At 33.7% G+C, this 12,443-nt stretch overlaps 1 protein-coding gene across 24 annotated transcripts in view; it reads right to left on the minus strand.

Annotated features, from left to right (window-relative positions):
- CCDC91 (coiled-coil domain containing 91) overlaps positions 1-12,443 on the minus strand; it is a gene marked incomplete at its 5' end in the record, with an annotated part of 407,914 nt that overhangs the window by 318,443 nt on the left and 77,028 nt on the right. For all 24 annotated transcript variants that reach the window (XM_082419790.1, XM_082419788.1, XM_082419787.1 and 21 more), the window contains one exon: positions 921-963. In XM_082419790.1, the coding sequence (XP_082275916.1) occupies positions 921-946 (26 nt within the window). Of the gene's footprint in view, positions 1-920; positions 964-12,443 lie in introns of those variants that run through there.

The raw sequence follows: 12,443 nt of genomic DNA on the forward strand, positions 1-12,443 counted from the left end.
CATATTCTAAATATCTCCATATTAACAGCTATTAAAGATCAACAGAAGAGAAAATGATCCTAACCTAAATGCACACTATTCTTTCATGACATTCAGAGCACTGGATATATACTTAATATCTCATTTCTCTTATTAACATCATTAATTACAGTCCCTATCTCTAACAATCTCCTTTTCACCAAGTTCCAAATTAGGTAAAGGTCTTTCTTAGAAAAAAAAAAAGCAAAAATCACAGAGCTCACTTGATGGTAGTTCCAGGACTTGAGCTCAGGCATCCTGACTCCTAATCCAGAGACTTTCCTGCAAGACTATACTGGCTCCATAAAAATAACTGGGTTACAAAATATTTCAATAAAATGAACACACACTGAAAAGGATTAAGGAAAAGACAGTGCTTCTTCAGCTAACAATTTCCTTACAAAGCATCCAACTAAAACCTAAGAGAATAATCCAACAGCGCAAACATACTAATTAGCTCTATAAGCCACCAAAAGGCCGTGTACTTAATATACTAAATCAACTCATTACAGGTGTAAGCATGAAAATATGTGACAGATCTTCAATACTCATCCCTCATCTCACAAGTATTTCCTAATAGACATGTATCCCAGCAAAATCATCTGCAGACAATTTCTCAAACTTCTTCTTTACTGCTTCCACTAGTAGTACTTAACTACCTCAATTTAAACCATTCTTATGGTCATGACCAAGTGTTCAATAACAATAAATCAGTTTTAACTTTCAGAGGGAATATATTTTAATTTTTCTTGATTTCATTTTTTTATTCCAGAGTTATATTCAAAATGATCAAGAAAGAATCATGAACACCAATGATAAATAATACATTTAGTATACTCTGTTATAATCCCACAAAATTAAAACAATTACATAAGCAAAGTAAGGTAAATAACAGCACATACCTCAAAACCACCAAAATCATCATCATCCATTCTTTAAGTGCACCTGAAAAACAGAAGACATTGAAACAAGCCCACACACACAGTCATTTATGTCAAAACACTTCTCTCACTTAAAGGTATATATACATTTTGACTTTTTTTTTTATTTATAAATTAAAACTATTTCATTTGGGTTAAAAAATGTACTTTAACTATATGCATATGTATTTTTAACACAAAAAGACTGAGGTTTTTTGGCAAAATTAGCCATTCTGGCAAAATTAACAATTCCTGTGACTTTTTCAGCAACCATGTATTTTGCCATTTTATGTTGAGACGCCAGGAGTGGAAAAATATTCTTTTACATTTTAATTTGCTTTTCCCAAACTGGCACTAGGGCTCAATTCAATAATGCTTCCTGCTTTTTGCATCTATTCCTCAGTTGTCTGGCAACATCAGCACAAACTCCAGTTAAGAACAGGACTGTGGTGAATTTTTGGAAATCTGTCCCACACCACAAAGGTTCTTCCCTCGGTTTCATGGCCGAGGTTGATTTAGATTTTCAAAATTGATCAGCATTTTTGAGCTGTGGCCACGACTTCTGGAGCATTTTGATATGTGTATTTTTAGCTGAAACTGCTTTGCACTTTTGGAAAAATGTGGAGCAAGTTACTAGGCTGATCAAGATAAATCAAGTCATGTATTCATGGAGACCAGGAAAGAGAAAAACACAAGCAAATATCCAGAATACTTCTCTTCTTTACCCTTAAAGTATGTAAGAGACACAAGCAGTGGGATAATACATGCTTTATTTTGTCCTAATGCACATCATAAAAATAAAAGGATAAAACCATGAGTGCCTGGGCTTTTAAAAAAAAAAGAAAAAGAAAGAAAGAAAGAATAAGAAGGAGATGCTTTTATCTAATAAACAGTGAAAGAACTAAAAAACCTGGAAAGGTAAAATGAGTAATAGGTAGGTGATATACAGTAAAACAAAAAATAAATTCACAGTAAATTGTGAAGTAATACTCTGTTCAATAACTGGTTTCCTTTTCTATCTTTCAAAAGTGAACATATTCAAATATTAATTATAGTGTTCTTGACCCAGTAATACTAAATGGACTTAATTACAGAAAAACAATCTTCTCCAACTTAAAAAAAAAAAAAAAAAAAAAACAGCTAAGCAAATTAAATCATATGCTAAGCTCTAATTCTAAAGGTATTTTCTAAGGCATTTTGCTTTGAGTTATAAAGCAGTAGTTATCTACAGCCATGCTTTGCCTTGTCACTAAAATTAATACTAATGCCTTCAAACCTAAAACTCAAAGATAGTCAAAGAAAAATAAACAGTAAAAAACAATCTCAAGGATTGCTTTGTTTTAATAGGCAAAGAAAATTTATTTTCACAGAAACTCAGTAGGTAATGACACTATAAGGAATATGTAGACAGAAACACATTATAAAAAGGGACTACATTAAATTAATCAGAATATGACACCAGTACTGTCACCATTACCCACAATTTAACAATCTGTTGAAAAATTTTTAAAAGATGTACTTCTCCAAAAATCAAAGCTAAGCAACTCATCCACATACACTTAAAAAATATAAACCAGACTTTCAGAAACTTTTGATGGTGGTTAGTTTGAAATGGAATTCACATTAATTCTGTGTTGCAAGCGAATAGAAATCTGTATGTGATTACATTTTTCACGAAGAAATTATGAAAGAAGAGTGATATAGATACTGAGAATTAACCGAGTCAAACTATAAACACCAAGTTTGTGTGTTCCACATGTGTCCCACGAATCTCAGGAGACAATTAAAAGATATTTTTAGCATCTACAAACACTGTACCCAAATAACATGGTTTCAAAATAATGGAATTTTTAGAGTAATGCTTCTATGTGTGTTTTTGTAAGTCATATCCCAATAAGTTATCTGTAAGGTGCCAGAAAATTTGAAAACAAAAACAAATACCCATGCCTAACAATCATTTCAGCTTGTTTGCCTGTGGTAATGAACCAAATACCATCAGTTTCCTAAGTACTGATTTAGCTCTACAAAAGAACGTATTAGTGACCATGGATGCTTAATATACCCCAGCAACTATTACATATTAAAATGCAGATTAGTCTTCCTCTACTTTATTTTCAAAGAAATATTAATATATTTTAAAAGACAAATGTGTCCTGAGTTTCTTAAAATACAGTACTAGAGAAATAAACATTATTATTTTAAAGCAATAGCCTTTCTCTGAATAATTTAGTTTCAAATTCTGAAATAGTTTCTGTTTCCTTCTGAACATTTTAAAGAGCAGGAGGAAGCAAAATTAACAACACTGATTTGTAAAAATCAATTTTACAAAATACAAAAACTAAAAATTAGTTTTTAAAAGGAAATATTACAAATGTGGGCTTCTTTAAGGATTTAGCTAGTCCAGTACATTGAGCACACTGTTTTATCTACCGTGCATTTGTAAACCTTTTAGAAGATTTCTAGCATTTAACATTATCCCATTAAACTGCAAATATAATATAGCAATGCCAAATATATCTGTCATCTAAGTTATAGAATCATAAGCCTGGCCAAAAAATTGACAGATCATGCAGTTCGTTCTTTTGTGTCATGGCAGGGGGTGAGATGTATACTTTGTTATGTTGAAAGATTTCATAATATCTAGGGTTAACAATTCTCAGGCTTCTTTACATCTGAATTTAATCTCTTCTGTTGCACTATTATATTAATTCCCTCCTTAACTATCCTCAGTATTCAATATATTGCTGATATTTCCCAAGAAAAACATATACACAACACTTAATGTAACATTTTTATTAAGCAACTCTATAGAAGAGATCACTCAAGGTCCTCAAGGAGTTACGGCCTGGTGTGGAGGGGAGGGCAGTGTGCAAGAAAAGCATGCAAATATAACATGAAATATAAAAGGGTCTTAACGAAAGAAGAAAAAAAATCCAAGGAGGGAGAAAAAGATTTTCAGAAGGTGATATGTCTAGTTGGAGCACCATGAAATGCTTCAGGTAAAAGGAGACATTTGAGATTTATTTCAAGAGGCTTAGCAGAGAATTTTAAATGGCACATTAAGAACACCCATCTTATTCAAGTCTTTTCCTAAAAGATAGCAAGCAAAGATTTGATTGTTTGCTTTCACATAAACACAGGGTCAAAGAGTAGGTAAAATGAAAACACTGCAAAAAAAAAAAAAAAAAAAAACTGAAAGCAAATACAAGGAAGATGAACCTTACACTACCAGTGGGGAAAATGAGAATCAATCACGTTTACATCACAGAAACCACAGAAGGCTCAAGAATGGTCAGCACCGAAAGTTGGGTAAAGATGAGACTCAAAATAAGAGTCACAGTCAGATATATTCCAAGATCCCCTCCCAGAATCTGCACAACTGGGTAATTTACAATTCCTCATCACAGAAGAAAACTGAAGGTTTATTCCTTGGACAGGGTAAAACCAAGAATCTCTGGATTGGAAGACCAGAGACAGGTGACTAAGTCAAAGTTGTATTAAATTTTGAGACGCATTCCTCAGTCTTCTTTCACCACTTGGCAACCAAACTGCCACTTGCCAGGCTTCAACCTCTGAACAGCAAATTAGAAGATTCTTCTCTAGTGAATCTAATCAACCCATGAAAAAGAACCTCATCAGAAGTTCCACAAAGAAACAGCTCACTCAGGTAACACTACTTTGACAAACCCTACCCACACACACAGAATTTCCAATTTGCTCCTTATTTCAATAAGAGACAAAGTAAGTATAATGGTTAAAAGAAGGGACTATGGAGTCAGGCTGCCTGGATTCAAATCCTAGCTCTGCCACTTACCTACCGTGTTACACTGTGCAAGTTGTTTAACATTTTATGACTCAGTTTCCTCATCTGTCAGAAAGGAATAATAACAATGGTAACCAATTCCTACAGTCATTATGAGGATTAAATAAGTTAAAATAGATGAAGCACTTAGAACAATGTCTGACACACTTTAATCATTATGTAAGTGTATGCTACTTTATTATTAGTATCTCACTCTTACAGATGAGCAGACTGCCAAGGACAATCAAAGATATGAAGAAAGTATCTAATATGAAAAATAGAGACCAAAAAAATGGAATAAACAAAGACTACATAGGAGAGAAATTTTTCTAAAAAATAAAAACTATAACTAATACCTTCAGAGAGTTGAGAACAGAAGACAGGGCATTCATGAAATAAGAACAAGAAGCTTTAATTTTTTTTGGGGGGGGGGAGGGTGTAAAACAAGACCAAGGTCTTGAAATTAAAAATGATTAAAGAAATGAAAAACTTCAGGTTGGGTAATAGAGCTGAGAAAATCTCCTTTAAAAAGAAGAGTATAAAAGAAAAAGAAATGGAAAATCAGAGTAAAAATATAAGAAAATTACAAGATCCAGTCTAGAATATGTAATATTTAATTATTAGGATCTAGAAAGACAGAACAGAGAAAACAAAAGATAAGAAATCATCAACAAAATAATAATAAAAGAAATTTTCTAAAACTAAAGTATACAATTTACAGATTTAATGGTTCCTCATGTATCTAAGAAAATAGAAGTAAAAACCCACACTAAGTCACAGTAGAGAAAAAGAGAAGATCCTACAAGCTTCTAAAGAGATAAAATAGGTTTTATACAAAGGATAAAGAATATATGTAATGGCATTAGACTTAACAAGAGTATCACTGGAAGGCAAAAAACAATGAAGCAATGCTTCTAAAATTGTGAGGGAAATTCTACAGCACAGAACTTTATAATCAGCCAAACCAACAAATAATCAAGTTGAGGGAGGCATAAGGCATATTCACACCAGCAAAGTCTCAAAAAAAATTCCCAAACACTCTATGGAGTAAACCAAAGGAATAAGACTTGAGGAAGACATAGGATTAGGAAAAAGGAAATCCAACTCAAGTGAAAGGCAAAGGGAATTCTCCCAGAAAAAATCAAGTGAGTTCCCAAGACATCTATGTAACAAGAAGAGAGAGCAACCAGTCTAAATTGGAGCAGAGCAGAAAGCTCCTGGGAAATGTATTCAAGGAAATGAAATTAATAGACTGTCTCTGTTTTACCGTCATAAGAGTAATATTAAACTGGGGGAAAATTTAGGCTTGAATTAGTGATTAGAAAATTAACCAAAAGAAAACAGTGAGAAAATAATGTGTTGGACAGGAAAAGTAAACATTATATACTATATTTTTCAGCTGTGAATAGTATTGGCATGGTCATAATAATGTAAACAATGAATAACTAACTGCACCAAAATTATAATATAACCATATTGGGGAGGTAAGAGAAAGAAGATGAAGGATGTGGTATGAGGCAGCGGGGCTGGTAAAAGACAGTTAAAGCCTCATCTTCCATAATGGAAAGACGATGGGTATGAAATTTAAAAATCGAGAAGTAGCAATAATAAACATGTTATTTTGTGATTCACTGGTAAACACTAAAAGAATCAGCTATATATGCTGAACATCTTGCTTCTAGAAAGCAAGAAATGGAGAGGCTGGAAAAGAATAGAGGGCATTAGGAGATGGCTGTGGGTCATAACAAGCCTTTTACAACTTTAAACTGTGGTCACGCATAACTGAATTTTTTTAACGACAGCATAAAAAACATCATGGCACAATGAATCAGCTACCCATTATTTCCATCAAAATACTACTCTGAAAAAGAAAGCTCAAGGTAAGTTTTTTTTTTTCAGAACAAACTATAAAAGAAGGCTTAAATGTTTTAAATTAGCATTTAATCAGTGAATAAATGAAAATGTGTCATGTTAGTCTCCTTTATAACATGTTCCCATATTATAAGTATTCATACGAAATGTAAAAGTGTATCTTAGACACCAAAGTTGCTCAAAACAAAATGCAAAAAACACCAAACAGAGAAACAGACAATTTAGGTAACTGACTTCAGAAAAAACAATCTCCAAAGATTATCCAGATTATTCAATTAGCCCAAAGTGCCTTACTAGTTAACACTGTCCATTCAGCATTTAATTCAATCGCTATCCCATCTGGAAAACTACTGGCTCACCAACATCCTCATAATCACAATATTTTTCCATTTGAGACTATTTCATGCCATGTTTCCTAGAAGCAACAGACAGGTGATTTTTTTTTCAGACAGTCTGAAGCAAATATAAATTGGTAAGAGGAAACATAACAAAGGAAATACATATAAACAGAGACAGACACACACATACCCTTAGTTAAGGTTAAAAATGAACAGCCATTAAGATTGAACTAAAAGGAAGAGTCTAATCATATAAAATCAGAATTTCAAGCTTATCTGTTCAAGGAAATTATTTGTTTACCTGAATTTCCATAGCTCTTCCAAGGTAATGTAAGGACCATTTCTTAACCTTTCTTTTTACTCCCTAGGACCTTGAACTATGTAGTTCCTAGCACATATTAGGAGCTCAAAAAATATTTTTGAATCAATGCTTTTGGAATAAATGACTGAATGAAAGCAAATGAGTTACTAATAGCTCCTCCGTAACTTCCCTTTTCCTCTTATTTCTCCAAGAAAAATACATTGGAGTTTGAGCACTAAAACAGCTCTACCTTTATTAAGGCATGAGCCTGAGAGTCTATATCTTAAAAGAAATTATAGTGCCACACTCCACTCTCTTATCCAATTATTATCGTGGCTAATGATAATTTTGAAACTTCCTATATGAAGCCAAATTGCAGAATTATTACCATACTATAAATAATACTGCCAATGGCAAAATATAATCACAAGTTAAAAAAAATAACTGAGATGTATATTCACTACCTGAAAAATATTCTACTCATAAATGATGAGATAGGAAAACACCCCAACCAGAACTAATTCTAATAACTAAACATTTTCTTTTATGTAATTTTCATCTGTGCTATCAATTAAGTATTTGTGTTTGCCAACCTTCATTCAGGAAATTAACATGTCCCAGCAGATGAGGAAAAAAAAGCACTTAGATTCTCCAAATGCTTAATCTACTTTCCAACCTGGTTAATTCTTCTACCTCCTCCAACTCCGTAACAGCAATCTTTCCCTCAGCTGATGGTCTTCTGATCATATCTCACTCTCAATCTTAATGCTCTACCCAAATTTTCCAGAATTAACCACCTCATTGGGGCCAGTCATATATTCCCAACCAAATAATAAATATTTTCATATGGTTATCCTGCTGTCAATTCAAAATTCTCACTCTGTGAATTACACTCCTTCTATCTGGCAAAATCTCAACCCTCAATGAATTTTAAGGGGTATATACATCACCTCTTCTCACATTTTAAAAAAGGACAAAGGCCTTCTCTGGATAGAAGGAAACAAGACTAAAGAAATACTATAGTCCCTTTCTCTACCTTCTTTACTTCTCTCTAGGAAAAAAATAAGAAGAATGATGAGAGCAGGATATCCATATGTTCTCTACAGGTGAGGTTAATGTATACAGGTCAGCATGCATGCACAGTACAAGTTCTTTGGGTTCCTCACTGGGAACTTTGTGCCCATAAACAATATAATCTTCCTCTGGTCCAGCTCCCATAAGAAAAGCTCACCAGAGAAAAACTTCATTTTCTTAGCATGGAGACATGTTTTTTAGCGTACGGGTACGTTTAATTCAGGAGAGAACTTGTAGGAGACCTCATTTCAGCCTCAGTCCATGCCACATTTACATTAAACTTTTAAGACTAGAGCCACTTTTCTGATTCCTATGACTCTTGGTTCTACATCTCAATAGCTTCAGAATCTGGAGTGGTTACAAGGCAAGAGATAACAGCTCCCACAAAGAACCACCAACAATATCCAACTGCCTGTCTTCTGCTGAGAAGTATCAAAGGATTCACTATAAAATGCAGGTTTCCCATCTTCAACCTGGTCCACAGTGCAGCCTACCACACCCACTTTTTCTCTAATTGAGCCTCCCTCCCTCATTCTCCGAAGCTATTTCAAAGATTTTCCGCTCTCCTCAAACTTCCAACCTGTCTATTCCTTTCAGTAATCAAAGCACATGGCCAAGCCTCCTGCTAAACAGAGAAAACAAAAGGCATTTTAAGGGAAGGCCCTTAACTTTTTTCTACCAAAACTATAGTTACCAGCAGCTGTACCCAACTATTTCACTTCATTCTGCTCACAAGAAAAAAGGAATCCCTCCACCTACTTAGGGCTAATTCCTCATCTGTGCTCTGAGACCTGGCTCTCTCAACCATTCCCTCTCTTTATTAAATATTCAACTTTCCCCTTTTATTTGGCTCCTTCCTATTAACACTGAAACATGTTCTATGTCCTACATCTTTAAAAATGAAACAAAACAAAAACAAAAGCAAAACCATCCTCAACTACATTCTTCTCCAACCACAGCCCTCTCCTTTTCACAACTCAACATCATAGATGCTCTATTCTTACAGCCCATGCCTGCAACCAATTACCTCCTTTTCACTAAATGCAAAAAGACACTTTCAATTCCTTGTCTTATTTGAACACTAACAGCATTTGACCAGGCTTTCCTTCTCAAAACACTCTCAATCCGTGGTTTGCAAAACAACCATACTTCTTCCCTTTCTTCCTATTTCTCTGACTGCTTCTTCCCAATCCCCCTTACAGGTTCTTCTTCTACCTACCCTTTAAATGTTAGTGTTCTAAGTGCTCCAATCTAGCCCCTCTTTTTATCTCATTTCAAATAAACTCTCTATATTACCTCATTCATTCCTTCAGATTCATTTACAAACAAGTTAAGGAATCTCTAGTTCAGATCCATCTCCTGAGCTTCAGATCCATAAACCCAACAGACAATTGACTAGTTTCTCTTTCATCTAACAGGTACTTCAAATTCAATACAATCAAAAATGAACTCAAGATCTCTCCCATCAAGCTCAAATTAACTCTTCCTCTAGGATTCCTTTACCCAGTGATTGGTACTGCCATCTACAACACAGTTGACCAAGACAAAAACCTGGAGTCATCCTTGCGTCCTCCTTCTCTCACTCCACACATCCAATCAGTCACCAAATCCTATGTCCTAAATACTTCTAGAATGCATGTACTCAATCACCAATACTTTCTTCCTAGTTAAGGCACCTTTATCTTTCATCTGGTTTATAGTATCAGCCTTCAAAATAGTTCTCTGCTTCCAGTTTGCTCCTTTCTATTCCATCCTCCACTCCACTACCCAAGTGATTCTTCTAAAGACTCATCTATTTAAAATTTTTCAATGGCTCCTCATCATTTTTTGGATGCAGTCAAAATTCTTAACATGAACTAACGAATCTGTGTAACCTAGCTGTTCCTACCATCCTCATCTGTAGCATATCCATAAACTGCAATCATTATTATTACTGTATTATGAGATCCTCTAAATATATTATTCTATGGCTAAAATAAACTTCCTTTCTTCTTCACAAAAGACTTTCTATTCTAAATCTGTTATTTTCGGTCAATAGTATTATCATTCTTTAATCTATCCAGAATGCAGAAACTACGTGTTACCTTTTACACTTTACACTATAGCCAGGTATGTCATTCAGCCCTGTATTAGTTTCCTCGCTCCTCTTTCCTTTCTCCTCTGGTGACCATCCTTGTGATTCAAATATCTACCACTATTTCTGGAAAATTACCAGAACTCACTTTCAGTCACTTTTCTCTTCAATCCGTTCATCACACTGGGTAACTCTTTCTAAAACAATTAAGTTTTAAACTCTAAAACTATCATCATATCAATCTCAACTCCAAATCTTTCAAAACAAGAGTGACAAATCCATGCCTCTATGGGACACAAACTTTGAAGCCTCACCATGTAAGCAAAGCAAACGTGAAGACAAAGTTGTGAATTGCATTGGCACTAATGATTAGAAGTAAAAATGTATCCTGTAAAAAAGCCTACAATTACATCACAATATTAAGGCAATATTATGAGGGTACTCTATACAACAAGCAATAGAGAAAAGTGTTAGTTAACAACACAGTAAAATCAGTGTTGACAACTTTATAAAGTGCAGATCACAAATATAATTTTCTCTAATAAAGTGTTTCATATCTTCCATAGTGTTATATGCTCGTCTATTTTTTTTCTATTTATAGTGAGGTCTCATTTATCTGGACAGATATATCTGATAATCTCATCTAACTGGAACATGGTTGTTCTGATACAATAAGCATGACACTCTTAGGTAGATAATAGTGAAATTATAAACTCAGTGTCTCAGTGTTCAGATACTTTAACCATAGACAGCTTTACACTCTTGATTAAGAATTTGTTTACTCTTTTACTAGACATAATTAGAGGCCCCCAAGTGTCTCTCTGACCTCAACTATAACTCCCCCTGACTCACTTTGTTCTAGCTACATGTATCCTCCCTATCAATCATACTCCTGCCTCAAGGCGTCTGGGGGTTTTTTTAATTGTTTATTCTTTTTTATTTTTTTTAAATAAAATTAGGATATGAAAACCCACCACCAAGCATTACACATAACCCCTCCTTGGACCTCTCGACTCACAATCCTAAATTTATTTTTCATCATTCTTTTGCTTTCAAGTTAATGAAGTTCCATTTTATCTATACTACAAAAAAGCAGATTATTTTTATTTTAACTATTCTTAAAGAGTATCCCATGACATAAATTGAGGGAACTTAACTTTTTCACATAATATTATGTTGCTAATATCATTTTAGCTGCCATTCATTCTTTTGACTACTATAATATACCTCAGTTTATTCAGTCACTTTCCTGTCAGTAGACAGTTGTGTGGCTTACAATATTTTCTTACTGAAAACAGAACTGCTATGAACATTCTCCAACACATCTACTTTTGTATATACACAGAATTTCTCGTGGGTGTATGTCTATAAGTAAAATCACTGGGTTTTAAGGTTTGTCTGTGTTTAGCTCCACAAGATAATGAAAAACTATTTTCCGAAATGGTTGCTCGAATTCTACTTGCAGAAGCAACATATGAAAGTATTGTGAAGCCACATACTTCCCAACATTTGGTTTTAAATGGTATCTCATTGTGTACTTCATTTGATTTCCCCAATCGTTAACAAAGTTGAAATTTCTTCATATGATTATTAATCACATGTAGTTTCTCTTTTATCAAATACCTATTTATGTCTTTCACTATTTTTCTGTGTTGTTTGTGCTTTTTGAGTTGTATGATTTTTTTATATTAATCATTGTCAGTTGTGTATATTGTAAACATCTAGTTTATAACCCGTCTTTCACTTTCTTTAAGGCAGCTTTTGATGAACAAAAATTCTTAATGTTAATTGAATCTATTGTTACAATAACTAATCAGTTTATAGTCTTATCTTTTAAATCTTTTCCTATCCTTAGGTTTAAAAAGATATACACACCTGTATTTTCTACAAATAAAATTAAAATTTTATATTTAAGTACTTAACCCATCTTCAGTTTAATTTTTGTATACGGTAGAACCACAGATCCAATTTCTTTCTTTCTTTTTTTTGCCAAACAGATAATTTTTCCGATTACATTCAATGAATAGTAACTTCTTTCCTAACT

The sequence above is a fragment of the Balaenoptera physalus genome, assembly GCF_965194825.1.
Source record: "Balaenoptera physalus genome assembly, chromosome: 13".
NCBI lineage: Eukaryota > Metazoa > Chordata > Mammalia > Artiodactyla > Balaenopteridae > Balaenoptera > Balaenoptera physalus.